The 19,377-nt window shown below is 40.9% G+C and overlaps 1 protein-coding gene across 9 annotated transcripts in view; it reads left to right on the top strand.

Moving 5' to 3' along the window:
* Positions 1-19,377, top strand: part of sptan1 (spectrin alpha, non-erythrocytic 1) — a 32,967-nt gene that overhangs the window by 3,085 nt on the left and 10,505 nt on the right. For 2 of the 9 annotated variants that reach the window (XM_084386752.1, XM_084386750.1), the window contains 32 exons: positions 6,617-6,856; positions 8,604-8,729; positions 9,164-9,304; positions 9,416-9,696; positions 9,816-9,960; positions 10,157-10,311; positions 10,427-10,562; positions 10,786-10,887; positions 10,998-11,135; positions 11,236-11,346; positions 11,449-11,526; positions 11,660-11,815; positions 11,930-12,134; positions 12,319-12,500; positions 12,642-12,885; positions 13,003-13,125; positions 13,258-13,475; positions 13,737-13,829; positions 13,953-14,087; positions 14,185-14,333; positions 15,053-15,112; positions 15,496-15,694; positions 15,812-15,916; positions 16,704-16,736; positions 16,866-16,901; positions 17,149-17,196; positions 17,864-17,955; positions 18,043-18,187; positions 18,279-18,460; positions 18,584-18,683; positions 18,836-19,033; positions 19,132-19,278. In XM_084386752.1, coding sequence (XP_084242878.1) covers positions 6,620-6,856; positions 8,604-8,729; positions 9,164-9,304; positions 9,416-9,696; positions 9,816-9,960; positions 10,157-10,311; positions 10,427-10,562; positions 10,786-10,887; positions 10,998-11,135; positions 11,236-11,346; positions 11,449-11,526; positions 11,660-11,815; positions 11,930-12,134; positions 12,319-12,500; positions 12,642-12,885; positions 13,003-13,125; positions 13,258-13,475; positions 13,737-13,829; positions 13,953-14,087; positions 14,185-14,333; positions 15,053-15,112; positions 15,496-15,694; positions 15,812-15,916; positions 16,704-16,736; positions 16,866-16,901; positions 17,149-17,196; positions 17,864-17,955; positions 18,043-18,187; positions 18,279-18,460; positions 18,584-18,683; positions 18,836-19,033; positions 19,132-19,278 — 4,500 coding nt within the window. In that variant the 5' untranslated portion in view covers positions 6,617-6,619. Of the gene's footprint in view, positions 1-3,323; positions 3,466-6,616; positions 6,857-8,603; positions 8,730-9,163; positions 9,305-9,415; positions 9,697-9,815; positions 9,961-10,156; positions 10,312-10,426; positions 10,563-10,785; positions 10,888-10,997; positions 11,136-11,235; positions 11,347-11,448; positions 11,527-11,659; positions 11,816-11,929; positions 12,135-12,318; positions 12,501-12,641; positions 12,886-13,002; positions 13,126-13,257; positions 13,476-13,736; positions 13,830-13,952; positions 14,088-14,184; positions 14,334-15,052; positions 15,113-15,495; positions 15,695-15,811; positions 15,917-16,703; positions 16,737-16,865; positions 16,902-17,148; positions 17,197-17,863; positions 17,956-18,042; positions 18,188-18,278; positions 18,461-18,583; positions 18,684-18,835; positions 19,034-19,131; positions 19,279-19,377 lie in introns of those variants that run through there. The other 7 variants (XM_084386755.1, XM_084386754.1, XM_084386757.1 and 4 more) reach the window with 6 other exon arrangements.

The following is a 19,377-nucleotide window of genomic DNA, read 5'->3' as shown; positions in this document are numbered from 1 at the left end:
AAACCCAAACTGAAGGTAAAATATGTGAGTTTGCGTCTCCAACCTGATCTCACAGGAATACGTGACTATTTTACAATTTGTGAATCGTTCAAAAATGTATGATTATTAGAAAAAAAGCAAGCGTGAAGGTCCACCCATAAACGTACCTGTCACAGCGGCGTAAGAAGATAATGTGAAAACATACGAATGAGATCATCATACAAATTAGCCACCGATTTGGCAAAATGTAAAATAGCTACGAATTGCCATGAGATTGTGTTGGTATCTTTGTGTTCTGCCCTGATTTGCTGTGTAGTAGCAATGAGAAAATAAATGTAAAGTGTTTGCATTGTCAGTGTAGAAATGAAGAAAGTGAAAGTTTTTTTTTCTTCTTATTCTCTCAAAAAGAGAGACGCATGGGTTGGGCTGTACCTTGGCTGTCTCCCCACAGAGGCCGTCACTGCAGCGCTGATGCTTTTGTCAGCACTGCAGCGAGAGGGAGAGGAGATGGTTAGACAAATGCAGTGAGAGTGAGGTTTTGTTTTCTGCATACTCATGCACCCATCTTCATCTTAAGAAACATCATTGCACATAGAACCTGGGATTAAAGTAAGTAACAGGATATGTGACAGGATATTATGAAGTCTTTGGGTGCTTTTTTTAATATTTAATGCATGGAAGTGCTGGTTTATTATAGGCTGTTTGTGTTTGTTGCATGGTTTGAGTGGGTGTGTTCTGCATGATGGTACCCTAGTTGACATGCTGCCACGGATTAAACCTCTTGAAATCCGCCTGCGTGTGATGTTTTGATCCCTGGGCAGCTGTGATAGGCTGCAAGTGAACCTTTTTTTTTTTTTTTTGGCAGCTCAATATAATCATAAATATTTCATGTTTAGGATGGGCTTGGTTTGAGTGCATCATCATTCTCGGGGTTCGTGGAGCCTTCAAATCTCAATCAATAAAGAAGCCTTTTCGAAACGAGTTAACAGGATAAAGGACTGAAATAATATGAGCATATCTCTGGATCTCCCTGCAAAACTGCTATTATTTCAGCTTTTTGGACTCTTCGAACAGTTACTATTAGCCAAACTAAATCCTTGGAGACATCCCACCCGTTTCCTCTAAATTCCTTAGGCCTGCATCCTCCCATTTAGACGTCAGCGCCCCTCGGAAACAGATGTGTTGCCATGGAAACTTCCAGGCTTTCAGCGTGACCTTACTTAGTTCTCGGTATTCCCAGGTTGATAGTGGGAGTGAGTTTAATGATGATGTGCTTCACTCTTGCTGAACACTGATGGTTGGAGTATGGTATCCATCCGTGTTATGAAAAATGAATGCTTGAGGAAATGGGTGTCTTATTACATCTCTGCATTTTTTTTTTTTTACCTTGTTGTGATCTGATAAGAATCTTGTTGTCTTAACAGTGTTACCTTAAGCCCTGTTCACACCACCAGCGACTTTGTCGTTATATGTTGCTATTCTCTGTTCTGTGAAGACTCTTGTGGTGGGCGTTCCCAGTGCTGTCGTTTTAATGTTATTGGTAGACTGCATGTCTGTCCATATTAGAAAATACAATCACAAATGATATATAAAACTTAGCTATCATTCTAATTTAACTAGGAATTAGAATTAAAAGTAGCATTTTGCTGTTAGAGAGTGTTGTGATATAAACTACAGCAGTGCTCGGTTCATTAAATCATTAACTAGATTAACGATCGATCAATCAACGAATTAAACAAACTCATACTGCCAAAAATGACTTAAACATCATTCGAAACTGTAATATGAACTACAGCAGTGCTAAACTGCTCGCTGCTTCATATTGACAACACAATTAACACAAACTATCAATGTATGAATCAAGCTCACTACTTCCACGTAGTAGACGTAGACGTTCCACGTCTCGTCTTTTGCACGCTCAAGTTCGTATTTTACATGTAAACGTATGACAAGTGCGCTCAAGGCACGACTATGCCACAGCCAGATGAAAAAAATCTCACCCGTTCAGAATGCTGCAAGCGCACAGCAGGTCATGTGACAAGAACCAACTAATTCTTGAAAACATTGAAAGCTCAGCAAAGATGGACGAAAATCACATCTGTACAGGGCGGGTTTTTTTTTCTTCTCATCCTCATAAATATATCTAGTAGTAGAGCTCATGCAAGGGCTGGAATCCATTTATCTGTCCATGTGTTAATGGAGAACGAGGTTTATGACTGCTTAGCGACGGCAGACACAATGCTCTTGAGCGCTTTTAAATGGAGGAGAAAGCAGCACGGCAGGCGTTTTCCTTATGTTTTTAGACGCAATATGTGAACAATTTACAGAGACTGCCGACAATTTATTTTCCACACATCATTTTATTATATCCATGTCACAGTCAAATCATATAAAACAGTGAAATCGCTCTAGAACTCTGTCCTGTCTTGTCTGCACTCGAGACGATGACGTGAGCTCCACTGACAGTCTTCATTCCTATTGGTTGTCGCTTGCAAAATTCACTGCTCATTTGCATAAACTTTTGTCGCGTGATTCGCGTCACTTGACATGCCTACAATTCTGCCAACGGTCACTCGCTCGTGTCGCTGGAAGTCGCCAGCTCTCCATTGATAATGAATGGGATCATGTCTCTTTATCACTGTGCGTCCTGATGGTGTGAACGGGGCTTTATAATTGACTTTGATGTTCTAGTTTTACCTGATTGGTTCAATCTCACACATAGTTACCATCATATGTATACTGCTTTGGAAATCTGTGTCACCTTCAGGCTTGTGGTTATTAATATCCCAGCTCTTCTCTGAGAGAATCTTAAGAATGTCTATCAGAGGACAACCTCATTATCAGGAGAATGGGAATGGGAGTCTTGTCGCTATTAGAGAGTCCTGATTGTCTGGGTGGAGTGGGAATATCCTTATAGTGATAGTTCACCCAAAAATGATGAAAATTCTGTCATCATTTACTCACCCTCAAGTTGTTCAAAACCTGTATGAATTTCTTTCTTCTGCTGAACACACAAGAAAGATATTTTGAAGAATGTCGGTAACCAAACAGTTGATGGACCCCATTGACTTCCCATAGTTTTTTTTTTTATGATTCCATTGACTGCTCATACTTCCTTCTTTTGGTTTGTGGTTCTGACCATAATGGTTGTAAAACAGCAAAGATGGTTGTTGTTTTTTCTATTACACAAACCTCAGAAGATGAAATGGTTTTCAACAAATCATGTTCTAAAGCTCTTGTAATGGTTGCCTGTTCATAAATCATAAATGGCCACTGTATTGCAGGAGGGCGAGAGGTTGGACTTTGCCTGTGTCATCATGTGTTGGGAATGTAAGAGGCAGTTGCTGAAGTGCTGTGCTCAATGAACGAGCTCGTGGGAACGAGAGGGGAATATTCCAGAGTGCTGCTGGACTGCCGTATTCAGTTGGATTCAGAAGCAACAGACTAAGACAAATGATAGAGAGGAACGAGGAGGGAGAAGAAAGTGTGAGTTTGTGTTATCACTAGTACGCAGTCGCGTTTAGAAGCGCTATCTGTCGCTACAGCTGGACTGCAGTGAGGCACTCGTGAGCGCGTAGCTTTGTATTACAGTGAGTTTTTATTACATTGTTTGTGTATTTAACTTTGTAACTCTTATTTCATGTTTAAGTATTGTAAATACAATGTCACAAAATGAATACTGAGATTGCATGGTTTTTAAAGACATATCACGGGTCGAGTGTGCACGTCTGCTGACTTTTGATCTGCACATGGGTGTGGCCTATTGCGTTTTTTCCAACGCACAGTTGCCGGCTTAAATTTAACAGTACAGATCCGTGGTCATGACACCTATCCCCACAGAGCTGTCGGACTGAAACCAGGCTGAGCTGGTCGTAATCTCCTGTCTGATCTGAGCGGACATTGAGATGGGATTGTTTTGGGAGAGGCTGGGAGGGGGAAGGGCGGCATGCATCCAGCTGATCTGGACTAAAACAGAATGTTTCAGTAAAGCGCAAGCTGTGCATTAGATCTTCGGTCGTTCATCACGTTTCTCATCTGGATGGGTTGAAGTTATGATTGAGTCAAGGACCTCACTAATGGATCACCCATTAGCTAATCACTTCCTTATCTGCTTTCTCTTTTCTATTCTCCCGTCATTATATCAAGCGGATGTTTTGTACATAGCAGCCACTGATTGAGCTGATCTCCTGTGAGCTGTTTCTGTCTCTTTCATATTTAGCATGATGACCGCTATCTTCTCTTTCCTCCCATTCGGCCCCCCATTCCACCATCTTTTCCGTTATTTCCCTCATCTCTTCTATCTGCATGGGGGTTTATAATGGAAAGATGGCAGTTCTGGCCAGCATAACAAAAGACTGTATTGATCCAGGCTGACGGTGCATTACATGGCTGACTCCATAGTCTGGCCACTCTACTCTTCACATTGTTAAAAATGCTGTTTTGTTAGTTTCTCTGGCCTTGGATTAGCCTGAACCCTCCTCAAACACGTCCTATAATGGATTCGCTTCAGCAAATGGAGCACACGGCCCTCAAATGATCTTAGCATGTGATGCCCGACAACATCCACATACAGTCACACAACAATGCTTTTGTCAAATTTAGAAATTGAATGAAGGTTTTTTTTATAGTCTTGTAAAGACTGGAATACACTACATGACTTTTGCACAGATTTTTGTCCCGATTTGCAGTCTGGATGAGCTAGTTGTCTAAAGTCATCACCAGTCTGAAGATTTTGGGCAGTTGGAATTGACAGATTTCGTATTGTGTATGATGGCTACAGACTTTGATTCCATCCAGTTGGAGATATAAAACAGGTTTGATATTTTAGAACATATTAGCTGCTTTTCCTCCATCAGGCCAAACCGTTCTCATTGCTTAACCGTTCCATTCCGTGCCGATCCGGCCCTGCCGGTACAGATATGGTTTAATTTTCCACTGTGGGGCATAGAGCTCTTTGGAATGAATACAAAAATTGAACAAAATCATTGCTTTACAGACGATATGAGATGTAAATAGCGGCCGTGTTATGGAGGCTGATCAAATATTTATTTTAATTTGATTATTAACTTCACTCAAATATTGCGCTTGGCCATTTATAGAGAAACTGGCAGCCAGGCAACAAACAAGTGACCAATCCTGAGTGGCGACATCACTACACACATTCTACCAGCACGGGTATGCAGTGTCGTTTAGTGTATGATCAGATTTTCGGCAAATGTATGAAGCCTAGTGTTTTAAAATCTGTTCTGGTTTTAAGTGGTGTTGTGTAATTCCAGGAGTTTGTTTATTATATTTTAAATTATAGTTTATTTGCCATGAAAATAGCATTTAGCCTTAAATAAATGAATAAATAAAAAAACACAGAAAGGGTTAATATGTTGCCATGCTATTACTGAAACAGATGAAGAATGTTCATTTGTTCACACATATCTGTGTGGAATGACTCCAGATGTTCACACCTGTGTGTGAAGTGAATCCTTCTACTCTTTGTCCTTGGTTAGCTTTTTATCACTAAAGACTCTTCTTAAATGGATCAGCAGCAGACCCTGCATTCCAAGAAGTCCAGTCAGTCTGGAGATCGAGATTGAACCTCTCTGAAAATCAGCTCATAACAGCTTTTATCATCATATTACCCAACTACAAATGAACATGACACATCATGGTCTTTATTTATGAGTACAAAGATTTTTGAGAATATAATTGAGTCATTGTCCAATGTTTCCAGTGTCAACAACAACCTGGTTTTGTTTCACATCAGAATAAGATGCTGTTGAGATCTGCTGTGGAAACATTTGGAACGGTTCTAGATCATCCAGCTTCATGCTATTGGTATAAAAAGAGCTACAGAGACATTTGCTGTAACCTGGGTGGGACCCATCTTTGGTTCAGTCATTCTGGACACTAACATCCCCTCCACCCTCAAATGCAGCTGAAATCACATCGCCCCCACCCTACTGACAGTATGGGACAGATGCAGTTGGATTGGGCTTTGGATTGGTGGGGGTTGTGTTCAGAGTCAGTGGGGGGCTGATGGCAGCACTCTCTTTGTGCTGGTTTGCTCAGAAGCGTGAGGAATGTCCGCCTGGCCCCCCATGTGCTCAGCTGTTGGCCATTGCTGGGGAGAGTTGTGTCTTTTAACTCATAAAATATCCGCTTGGTTTTAGGTATCTCCCTCGAGTGAGTGTTTGTTTCATACAGACTTAGTGTTGTCATTTTTTTTATATAATTTGCATAAACATAATATACAAGTAGTCAACATTTGAAATGGATAAAAAAAAAAAGTTAATCAAAGTTGTTCTAAGACAAGAACGGGTATTGTTCAAAATTCATGTATAACTTTGATGAAAGGTTTTGATCCACTTCAAATGTTGACTACTGTAGTTTAATGAAAACATTGTAATTTTATCGTGAAATATTTTTTAATTGGTCCTTTTATTGCTATTACCAGGAAGTTATTCCCATTGTTTCCTGTTAGAGAACTCTTTTGCTGTACTCTTGTTCTTTTCTGATCAGATAGCCACACTGAGGTTCTTCAAAAATTGATTTTTTTGCTTACTATGCCCAAATTCATGTGGAAGGGCATTTGGCATGGACATTTGGAGATTAATTTATTAACAAAGTCTTTGCCCTCTTTTAGAAAATGGATGTCAGTGGAGTCAAAGTCCTAGAGTCGGCCGACGACATCCAGGAGCGCCGACAGCAGGTTCTGGACCGGTACCGTCGCTTCAAGGAGCTGTCTACTGTGCGAAGACAGAAACTCGAGGACTCTTACCGGTTCCAGTTCTTCCGTCGAGATGCAGATGAGCTTGAGAAATGGATCCAAGAGAAGCTACAGATTGCCTCTGATGAGAACTACAAGGACCCCAGTAACCTACAGGTGAGAGAAAAGCAATTTAGAAGTTTCCAAAGTGACTCTTCTACTCAGGTTTACAAGTTGTTCATATATATATATATATATATATATATATATATATATATGAACAACTTGTAAATCACTCAGGGAAACAATTTTAAAATAAAGTACTAAAATGTGTTATCACACATTCCTGTTCCTGAAGTGACTCCTCCCTTAAGCTGTAAATTCCTTGACTGGGTGTCTGCTGTAATCAACAGTAAATTTATGTGTAGAGTCATCAGATTATAATAGCTTGAATACATATTGAACACATGCATTAGGGGTGGGCGGTACACCGGTGTCATAGTCATCACCGGTGTGACATTGCGCCACGACATGGATTTTCTAATACCGTCAATACCGTAATAAATCAATTATGTTCCTTGAACGGCTGCATTTACATCAATAATATCTAATTCTAAATAATAGGGCTGACTTCTAATAGTCGAGGATTCGACGAATCGATTCGGAGAGGTCTGATTCGACTATGAACCTCAAACCTTTGGTTTGAAATGTGCTGGGGACAGAGACGCATTCGCATTTTCAGAAGGGCTGGGTACATTTTTATTTATTTTTTCGCTTTCGCGCAGGTCATGTTTTGAAAGACGATGTCCTGTAGCTTACTAATGTAAATAAATAAAAATGTATTCAAAAATCTGCTTCACATTTTCAGCAGGGCTGCGGAGCGGCTGTGGGTTGACTCCACACGGTTCTCATGTGCGTTAAAAAGCTTTACGTGGTTTAATGTAAACAACGATTACCAAATTTCCCTCTCATATTGCTCCTCATAACCACTGAAAATGGTAAAAAAAAAATCGAACCCGGAGTCCAATTATTATGGACGTTATCTGATATTAAGCGTTTCTGCTTCACATTTTCAGCAGGGCTGCGGAGCGGCTGTGAGTTGACTCCACGCGGTTCTCATGTGCGAGTTGACTCCACGCGGTTCTCATGTGCGTTAAAAAGCTTTACGTGGTTTAATGTACCTAAACAACGATCACCAAATTTCTCTCTCATATTGCTCCTCATGTTTATGAAATATTATAATATATGTGTGATATATGTGTTTTAGCTCTTTTGTTTGAAATGGAAAAAATCTAGCTGCTATCTAAAAAAAAAGAAAAAAAAAAAAGGTTCGACTATCAATCGACTACGGCAAAATCTAACGAATCAGATTCGACTATGAAAATCCTTTGTCGAAAACAGCCCTAGTTATTACACTGCTAATTTTTGTTTTGTTGTACACTGTTAAGTAAGATCTTTAGGTTTTTTGCAAAATAAATGTTGAGAATGCATAATACTCTCCCATGTCTCTTTTTGATAAGGATACCTACCATTTACTTATTATATTATAAAAATATTAACTTTATTCACATACTAAAGAGAGACAGGACAGGCTACTCCTCCCAAAATGTACCAAAAAAAATTATACCGTGATATTATACCGTCACCGTTCAAAAGATGAAAAATACCGTGATATTAATTTTAGGTCATATCGCCCACCCCTAACATGCATACAATGACTTCTTATCAAAAGTATATATTGTGACATATGCAGATGATTATGGAGTTGGTTGAAATTAGGCCTTATAGAGTTGCAAAGCTCTCTAAAGAAATGCATCTTCACAAAATACATTGTTTAAAAACGGGAAGATTAAGAGCTGCGTAGTATGCGTCGACTTTAGCATTATTTTCATCTTACAGAGCTTTATTTTTTTCCATCTCTTAGGGAAAGCTCCAGAAACATCAAGCCTTTGAGGCAGAGGTGCAGGCTAACGCTGGGGCCATTATCAAACTGGACGACACCGGCAACCTCATGATATCTGAGAGCCACTTTGCATCTGAAACCATCCGAGTAAGAAACTCTTTCTTTTTAATACCACATGCTACATTTCCATAACAATGAAAAGTGTAATTTGTAGTTTTTTAACATCATCCTATATTGATCAGTCTTTTACGCCTTACCGGACCTCTCAGCGACCAATAGTTAAAAGTGTCAATTATGGCGCTTTCATTCAAGTAGGTGCTTGAGTGCGGTGAAACATGTTTAGTTTTAATTTCTTCTGCTTCTTTTAACAGTGCATGTCCCTTGAAAGAACTGCGTGCAGTGTTTTTTTCTTCAGTGTACCTCAACTTCCTTACTCGGTCTTTCTATTACAGTCCAAGCTGACTTTCTATTTCAGAAAACATTTCTAGACTTCATCTGAGCTGTCCTAGAAAAAATATGTGTGACAAGGTGAGCATTTTGTTTTGATCATAACTCTGTCTTTGTCCCCTCTTTAAACTCAGACCCGTCTAGAGGAGCTTCACCGTCTGTGGGACCTCCTGCTGCAGAAGACTAAGGAGAAGGGAGTGCGTCTCCTGCAGGCCCAGAAATTGGTGCAGTATCTCCGTGAGTGCGAGGATGCTCTGGACTGGATCAGTGACAAGGTGAGAAACAATAGAAGGCGTCATATATTGTGCTATAGGCGTGTTTGGTCAATTGTGAAAAATAATTTCACCCAAGATATTTGAAGACGCACTGACAAAACTTTCTTGCAGGAAGCGATTGCCACCTCAGAGGAGCTTGGGCAGGACCTGGAGCATGTGGAAGTTCTACAGAAGAAGTTTGAGGAGTTCCAGACAGACCTGGCAGCCCACGAGGAGCGTGTGAACGAGGTGAACCAGGCAGCTGGTAAGCTAACCCAGGAGAACCACCCAGAGGCTGAGCTCATCTTGAAGAAGCAGGAGGAGGTGAATGCTGCCTGGCAGAGGCTGAAGGGCTTGGCTCAGCAGAGGCAGGGCAAACTGTTTGGAGCTGCTGAGGTGCAACGTTTCAATCGGTAAGTTCACACCAACGACGATAACTATAAAGTTTTAATAATCTTGCTATTTCTCTGAGAATAGGGAAGTCCACACCACTTTCAGAACAATTTCTGAAATGTTTTGTTCTGGCCTACAGGGATGTGGATGAGACAATCAGCTGGATTAAGGAGAAGGAGCAGCTGATGGCGTCTGATGATTTTGGTCGTGACCTCGCCAGCGTTCAAGCCCTGCTCCGGAAACACGAAGGGCTGGAAAGAGACTTAGCAGCCTTGGAGGACAAGGTCAGTCTCAGCCTATCCACAAACTTTTTTATTTTTCTATTTCACAATGCAGGCCAAATCAAATTTATACATTTATTCTCTCATTGTTTTTTTTTTAATGTACATTCAATTTAATGCACTCTCTGTTATACGCCCATGTTTAAGCAATGTGCAATCATTCTTTGTGTATGATGTTGACATGCTCTCCTGTCTTCAGGTAAACACTCTTGGTGGTGAGGCAGACCGTCTGCAGCAGACACACCCCCAGAACGCCACTCAGATCCACCTGAAAAGAGACGAACTCATTACCAACTGGGAACAAATCCGTACCCTGGCGGCTGAGCGACACGCTCGCCTCAATGACTCCTACAGGTGGGTTAATACACACCTTTTTGCTTTTGATCGCTTCAAATTGAGATTGTAATGTTAAGCTCAGCTCACACAGTGCTAGCTTGTGATCTTATGAATTTTTTTTTTTTTTTTTTAGGCTGCAGCGTTTCACTGCAGATTTCCGTGATCTGACCAGCTGGGTGACCGAGATGAAGGCTCTGATCAACGCAGACGAGCTGGCCAACGATGTGGCTGGAGCTGAGGCCCTGCTCGACCGCCACCAGGAGCATAAGGTATTATCCTAACATCTAAACCAGTAGAACAACATGGGAAAATTATGTTTGGATTGAATATTGGATTCAACCTTTCTTTCTATAATTTTTTATTTTTATAGAAACAAACCTATTTGAGTGTGATTTGCTAATTAAGTATTGCTATTGTAATTGCTCTTACAGTGTTGTTCTACCAAGGATGCTTGGCATTGAAAGACTGATTGTGTCCATAATGTTTTATCAGGGCGAGATTGATGCTCATGAGGACAGTTTCAAATCTACTGATGAGGCTGGGCAAGCTCTGCTGAACACTGGGCATTATGCTTCTGAGGAAGTCAAGGAAAAGGTGTGTCTGACCACAGATCTGTGTTTTTGTAGACTATTTGCAAACTCATTATTGAAAATCTAAAGTGAGTAGCACCTGAATGACTCCCCATTTTCTGTTCGGCGGTGTAGCTGGGCATACTCTCTGAAGAAAAAGTGTCTCTTCTGGAGCTGTGGGAGCTACGCAGGCAGCAGTATGAGCAGTGCATGGACCTGCAACTCTTTTACAGGGACACCGAGCAGGTTGACAACTGGATGAGCAAGCAAGAGGTACAAATTTGTGTAGAAATCATTCATCTTATATTGTGAAGATCACACTTTCTCTCAAACGTGGAACAAAAATTTAGTTTGAAAATCTGTCTTCCTCAAGGCTTTCCTGCTGAATGAAGACTTAGGTGACTCTCTGGACAGCGTTGAAGCTCTTCTGAAGAAACACGAAGACTTTGAGAAATCCCTCAGTGCCCAGGAAGAAAAAATCACCGTAAGAAATCACACAGTCTGATGTACAATTCAGGGCCTGGTACAATTTATTTTACAAATCTTACAGTTTTTAATTCTTTTAATTCTGTATTGAAATGTACAGGCCCTGGATGAATTTGCCACCAAACTGATCCAGAACAATCACTACGCCAAGGAGGATGTGGCCACCCGCAGAGATGCAGTAAGTGGAGATTAGCACCCTGAAATGTCCTTCATTTCACGCTCGCAAGCACTTTCCTCCCCTCAATTATTGCTGACAGAAGTGCTGAATCATTGGTAATACTAGAATTTAAACGCCTTTTCTTCTAATTCAGCTGCTGAGCAGACGCAACGCTCTTCATGAGCGTGCTCAGTTTCGCCGTGCCGCCCTGGAGGACTCTTTCCATCTGCAGCAGTTCTTCCGGGACTCTGATGAGCTCAAGAGCTGGATAAATGAGAAGATGAAGACCGCCACTGACGAGGCCTACAAGGTATGTTGTCCTAGAACTACTACAAGTTGTGTTGCACATTTGGATTCAGTTGTCTATATTTCTTTATTTCTCTCATCCTCTTTTCCTCCCCATCTCTGTTCCTTCTTTTTTTAGGACCCATCCAACCTGCAGGGGAAGGTACAGAAGCACCAGGCCTTCGAGGCCGAGCTTTCTGCTAATCAGAGCCGCATTGATGCGCTGCAGAAATCAGGCCAGGAGCTGGTTGATAGGAAACACTATGCCTCCAGCGAGGTGTCCACCCGAATGGATGAGGTCAGCTCTCAGTGGAAGAAACTTCTAGAGGCAACTGAGCTCAAAGGTGAGAGAGAATTGCTGGAAGAGACTATCTGACTGACAATTAATGTAACAACCACTGTTCATTTAGTTCTACCAGTGTGTTTTGAAACCATAACCTTTTTTGGCTCTAGTTCAAAACTGTGGCAAACATGTAACACAAGTAAAAATATAATTTTTTAATGATATCACATCCTTTACCCTTGTAGGGATTAAGTTGCGTGAAGCAAACCAGCAGCAGCAGTTCAATCGTAATGTGGAGGACATCGAGCTGTGGCTGTATGAGGTGGAGGGACACCTGGCCTCCGATGACTTTGGAAAAGACCTGACCAGCGTCCAGAACCTTCAGAAGAAACATGCTCTGCTAGAGGCTGATGTGGCTGCCCACCAGGTAACAATGTCTGAATGATTCTGAAATTAACTGATATATGATATGTAGACTTTCATGTATGATTCTGTACTATTGGCAGTTTTACTAAACGTCTAAACTTCTTTCATCTGAACTGAAAGCTTGTTTCTCTCCTCTTGACAGGACCGTATCGATGGCATTACCATTCAGGCCAGGCAGTTCCAGGAGGCCGGCCATTTTGATGCTGATAACATCCGCAAGAAACAAGAGGCTCTGGTGGCACGCTACGAGGCCCTAAAGGAGCCCATGGCCGCCCGTAAACAGAAGCTTTCAGACTCTCTGCGCCTTCAGCAACTTTTCAGGGATGTAGAAGATGAGGAGACCTGGATCCGAGAAAAGGAACCTATTGCTTCCTCCACCAACAGGGGTCAGTGTAATTAAATTTCATGAAATGAGGTCTGAGAAGTTGGCATTCTACAGACTATCTAAAATAACTATAAACTGTTGACATTCATATAACAATGATCTTCTTGTACCCTCTCAGGAAAAGACCTTATTGGAGTCCAGAACCTTCTGAAGAAGCACCAGGCTCTGCAGGCAGAAATCTCTGGTCATGAGCCCAGAATCAAGGCTGTTTCTCAGAAGGGGGAGGCCATGGTTGATGAGGGTAGGATTTATTTCTAAGACATTGACTTTGTATTAGGCTTTGTTTCAGAATTAAACACCTTTAGTCAATGTAGAAACAATAAATTTGAAGTATTTATGAAAATTAAAAAGCTTTTTTTCCCCACCGTTTCAGGTCACTTTGCAGCGGAGGATGTGAAAGCTAAGCTCCAAGAGCTGCACAACCGTTGGGACGGACTAAAGGGAAAAGCGACCCAGCGTAGACAGGATCTGGAGGACTCCCTTCAGGCTCAGCAGTACTTTGCTGATGCCAACGAGGCAGAGTCCTGGATGAGAGAGAAGGAGCCCATTGTAGGAAGCACTGACTATGGCAAAGACGAGGACTCTGCAGAGGTAAACAGGAAGGGGGACTGGAATTTATCTAGAATGGACCTCTTTTAGGTTTAGAGGCCTGAAATTATTATTAAACCTCATATTTGAGCAAAACTTGCAAAGTAAGGGGAAAAAGTTGTTCGTTTCATATAGCAATTCTCATTCACAAGATGTTTAATTGGCAGAACTAAAATGAATTTGCTTTGTAATGTCTCATATTGCAGTTTTATGTAAAAAAAAAAAAATGGATGGACACTGAAATCTCATTGTTATCATTTACAGGCTCTGCTGAAGAAGCATGAGGCACTGATGTCTGATCTGAGTGCATATGGCAGCAGCATCCAGGCCTTAAAAGAACAAGCTCAGGGCTGCAGAGTAAGACCACATAACAACAACACTACTACATTGACCAAAAGGAAATAACATAGACTACATGTGCACCTTTGTTCATTTCATGTCAATGAAAATGTGGTCCTTTTTCATGGATTTCATCAACAGCAACAAGTGGCCCCCACTGATGATGAGACCGGTAAGGAGCTGGTTCTTGCTCTGTATGACTACCAGGAGAAGAGTCCACGTGAGGTCACCATGAAGAAGGGCGACATCCTCACTCTGCTCAACAGCACCAACAAGGTGATTAATAGGGCATGCTTCATGTTACTTAGCATGACAGTTTGGCTCTAAATGACAGTTTGAACTCATTCAAGTAATATATTTATCTTGTCCTCAGGACTGGTGGAAAGTGGAAGTGAACGACAGGCAGGGCTTTGTTCCCGCGGCGTACGTGAAGAAGTTGGACCCGACTCAATCTTCCTCTCGCGAGAATCTGCTAGATGAACAGGGCAGCATCGCTCTGCGACAGGATCAGATTGACAACCAGTAAGAGTCATTCTGCTTTCAGTTTTCTTATCAAATGATTGTGGGCAGATTTCTCACTATATGTTTAATATGCATTAGGGCTGTCAATGTAAGTCAGTAAGATTTTTTATTATTAAATAATTTAATTATTTTATTCAGTAAGGATACATTAAATCGATCAAAAGTCACAGTAAAGATCTTATTCATCAGGATGAATTCATGAAAGAATCCTGAAAAAAAAAAAAAAAATCAGCATTGACAAGAAGAAATGTTTCTTGAGCAGCAAATTAGCATATTATAATATTTTCCAAAGGATCATGTGACACTGAAGATTGGAGTAAAAGCTGCTGAAAATTCAGCTTTGCCATCGCAGGAATAAATTACATTTTAAATATATTAAACTGGAAAACAGTTTCATTCAACTAATTAATCTGCATAGCGTGTAATTCACTAAACCGTTTTTATCGATTGAATGTGTGAAATGTGAACATGTATGTGTACTTGCTTTTCTACCACACATCTTACATTCCAACAAAATCATTTCTCTTTAACACAAAGCCTCTTAAGATCTTAACATCTTTATTCTTCCTGTAGCTCAAAAATGGCATCTGTTAAAAACTAACCCTCAATAATGTTTCTGACCCCTCGTTACTCCTCTTTTTCCTTTATTTTCTTTTTTTGTTTTCTTTCTTTCTTCATTTAAATGCTTGCATGTGTCTGCTTGCCCTGCCCTGTGGCAGGACTGTGGTCACCAAGGAGGTGTGCAGCGTATCTATGCGCATGAAGCAGGTGGAGGAACTGTGAGTAGGCCTAACCTATGTCATTCCTTTGATCAAAGAAGCCTTTGATCAATCATTCCTCTCATCCATATGGCATTTCTGTCACTTTAGGTCCTCTAACATTCTATCCTTCCTATTATATATCCCTCTGTCCAGATAATTCTTCTATTTCATAAAGGGATAGAAGTTCACATCTCTTCTGAGCTTTTTCCATATGTAGAATTGGTGTCTAGAATTCATTCTGCATTTTCAGTGGCTGACTGTGCAGATTTCTCGTCAGTAGTTGAACCCCTGTCTGTGCTTCCACCTCTCATTTCCTCTCCTAGAGGGAGATGCTTCAGTCCCTGTGTTGAGGTGGGAGTTGCATTTAAGGTTCTGACTTCTCTCTTTATCCCTCTCTTCAGGTATGGTACACTGCAAGACTTGGGAGAGAAGAGGAAGGACATGCTGGAGAAGAGCTGCAAGAAGTTCATGCTTTTCCGTGAGGCGAACGAACTGCAGCAGTGGATCAATGAAAAGGAGTCAGCGCTTACTAATGAGGAGGTCGGCTCTGACCTGGAGCAAGTGGAAGTGCTGCAGAAGAAGTTTGATGACTTCCAGAAGGTTTGTTTCTCTTACACATCTGTGACGCATTTATCATCGGACACTAGCATTGTACATAGTACATCTTCTAAACTCTTTGTTTTGTCTTTTTTTGTTTTTTGTTTTATTGTTCACTAGGATCTGAAAGCAAATGAGTCTCGGCTGAGGGACATAAATAAGGTGGCATCTGAGCTGGAGTCTGAAGGACTGATGGCGGAAGAAGCTCCGGTTGTGCAGGCCCAGGTGAGAGGAAAACACTTTATACACACAGTGAATTTGATTATACATACACATACATACACTACTGTTCAAAAGTTTGGGATTGGTAAGATTTTTTTTTTTATGTTTTTGAAAGAAGTCTCTTATTCTCACAGGAGCTGCATTTATTTAAACAAAAATATAGTAAAAACAGTAATATTGTGGAATATTGTTACAATTTAAAATAGCTGTTTTCTATTTTAATATATTTTAAAATGTAATTTATTCCTGATTATCAAAGTTGTATTTTCAGCATCATTACTCCAGTCATAAGTGTCACATGATCCTTCAGAAATCATTCTAATATGCTGATTAGGTGCTCAAGAAACATTTATTATTATCAGTGTTGGGAACATTTACGCTTATATTATTTTTGTCAAAACTGTAATTCATTTTTTTTCGAGGATTCTTTGATAAATAGAATGTTTAAGAGAACAGCATTTATTTAAAATACAAATCTTTTGTTACATTATAAATGTCTATCAAGTCACTTTTGATCAATTTAACGCATCCTTACAGAATAAAAGTATAAAAAAATATAACTTTTTCAAACTTTTGAATGGTAGTGTGAATCAAGATTTTTCTAAAATTAGTCATTCCGCTCATCATCATTTACATCGAAATGTGGGAGTATACATACATCAGAGTAGTATGTTTATTTGTATGCCTGAATTTATGAGCATCATAGATTTGGTGACCTTGTCTATTTTTCCCCCTTTCTCCTTCCAACCCTCCATTCCCTCCTCCCACCATCCCTTCATCCTACCATCAGCAACTAGAGATGCTGGGCTCAGCTCCTGGCAAGGTCATTATTATTTTATATCATTCATATCGTCTCTACAACAGTTGGAGTGTCTGCATGAAACAAACACAAGAATATCATGTGATGTTTTTGTGGGTTGAACTGATTGTATAATTCTGTATTATTTCACAGGATGAAGCTGACTCTAAAAGTGCATCTCCATGGAAGGTAATATAGCTTGTTGAATTTCAAATGCTTTAGACATAATCTATTATAACATCTAATCTTTGGTCTTTGACGCATGTGTAGTTTTGATGCAGGGTCTTGTTTGACCTGTATGTTAACCACAGTGTTGTTTGTTGACTGTGGTTACAGAAAGAAAAGAACAGTCTGGTTCTTTTAATTCACATGGTGATACTCTCTTGATTGGTGTGTTTCTTATCTGTTCTTTTGCAAATTTTTCAACTCAATATAGTCTGTTCGCTTGGCTGTTCAAACAACGGCCAACTTTAATACTATTAAGGTAAGATCCTAGGTTCTTCGTTGCAATCTTTAAATCGTCCCACAACCCATTCCACTAAATCTGCTTTGTGGCCTGTGTACCTGGAGTACTACCTCATTGTGGTGGTCTTGTACTTTTACCATGGTCTCTGATTCCCTTTGTCTCATTACTGAACCATCAACTGTGCAGTTGCATCCCCCCACCCCCCTTTTCCTTTCATGAGTACATGTTGCCCATTTGAAATAACTCCTTTGTCTTGACACCATCTGTTTTTTGGTGGAGGTATAACAGCCATTCTAGAATGCATTAACGCTTATTTTTTTCAGTTTGTGGCAGATGCATCCACCCCAGTTTCCATATTTGCTGACTGCCATCACTCATCCTATGTGCTTAAATGTTGTAGCCTTTCTGTTTGTTCCACTCATCCATACTGTTGCTTTTGCTGCTGAAATGAAGAGCAAAGTATGACACAAAGGATTTAGAAGCATTTATGTAGTGCTTTGGATAGTGGATTGGCTGTTAAACATATTTCTAAATATACATTGCCAAAACATTTTTGTTTCTCAACAGTCGTTTCATATCATTCAAGATTAATCTGTTGCCTGCGGTCAAGGATCACATCATTGTCTTATGTAGACCAATAACGTAAGCTCTGATTGGCTGCTGATGGTTTTATGTTGGTGTATAGGAGCTGAACAACCGCTGGAGGGCCCTGCAGCAGCTGGCTGAAGACAGAAGCAACATGCTGGGTAGTGCTCATGAAGTGCAGAGGTTCCACAGGTACATATATGGCACTTTATACTGTTATACTTGTACGATACGAGCCACATGAAATGCAGAGAAATTCAGCTAGTGTGTGATTCACAGGGATGCAGATGAGACCAAGGAATGGATTGAAGAGAAGAACCAAGCCCTGAACACCGATAACTATGGCCATGACCTTGCCAGCGTGCAGGCTCTGCAGCGGAAGCACGAAGGCTTTGAGAGAGACCTGGCCGCTCTAGGAGACAAGGTAAAATTTATCTTCTTTGTTTTAGTTTTAGTTTTCTTGGTTCATTCCTTGCCTAAAACATCAGCTAAATATCTTCTTCTCCCTGTGGCAGGTGAACTCCCTGGGTGAGACTGCAGAGCGTCTGATTCAGTCTCATCCTGAGGCTGTGGATGACATCCAGGAGAAGTGCACCGAGCTGAACACAGCCTGGAGCAGCCTGGTGGGTCGTGCTGACCAACGCAAAGAAAAACTGGGCAACTCTCACGACCTGCAGCGCTTCCTCAGTGACTTCAGGTGAGAAGGAGTAATAAAAAGAGATGAAAATACGTGTTGCACAAGGAACAGCTTAGATAAACTAGATGGTATAAAAGCAGTAGTTTAGAAGTCTCTAAACAAATCTGTGCTTCTTTCTCACAGGGATCTCATGTCCTGGATCAATGGCATCAGAGGCCTCGTGTCTTCTGACGAGCTGGCCAAAGACGTCACTGGAGCTGAAGCCTTGTTGGAGAGACATCAGGTACTGAATGCTGCCAAAAAGATCTGTGATCTGTATTTTTTCATATTACCGTTTTACTTTTAATAATACGATTTAGTTGTTCATGGACTAAACACAGTTTTGTAAAGGAAACATGTTTTTTTTTTAAACACTCACATGTTCCCATTCTCTAGGAACACCGTACCGAGATCGATGCTCGTGCAGGCACCTTCCAGGCCTTTGAGCAATTTGGACAGCAGCTTCTTGCCCGTGGCCACTACGCCAGCCCTGAGATCCAACAGAAGCTGGAGGCTCTTGACCGGGAGCGAGCTGACCTGGAGAAGGCCTGGGTTCAGCGCAGGATGATGCTGGACCAGTGTCTGGAACTGCAGGTCAGCAGGGATCATGTTTACTTTTAACACACAAAACATTGACATTAGGAAATGTTGCAGTCAAATAACATTATATGTTTCTTTTTTGTCTTCTGCAGCTATTCAACCGTGACTGCGAGCAGGCTGAGAACTGGATGGCAGCTCGCGAGGCCTTCTTGGCCAGCGATGACAAGGGAGACTCCCTGGACAGTGTGGAGGCCCTCATCAAGAAACACGAAGACTTTGACAAGGCTATCAATGTGCAGGTCAGCAAGCGCCATTGCGATATAACAATGCAGTCGATCTCAACATTATTTGATTTTGAACGTGGATTTTTTTTTTTTTTCTGTGCTAATCATTTCGAT

This window comes from Rutilus rutilus (assembly GCF_951802725.1).
Source record: "Rutilus rutilus genome assembly, chromosome: 18".
Taxonomy (NCBI): Eukaryota; Metazoa; Chordata; class Actinopteri; order Cypriniformes; family Leuciscidae; genus Rutilus; species Rutilus rutilus.
Note: the sequence above shows the minus strand (reverse complement) of the source record. Positions and strands in the feature narration are given on the sequence as shown.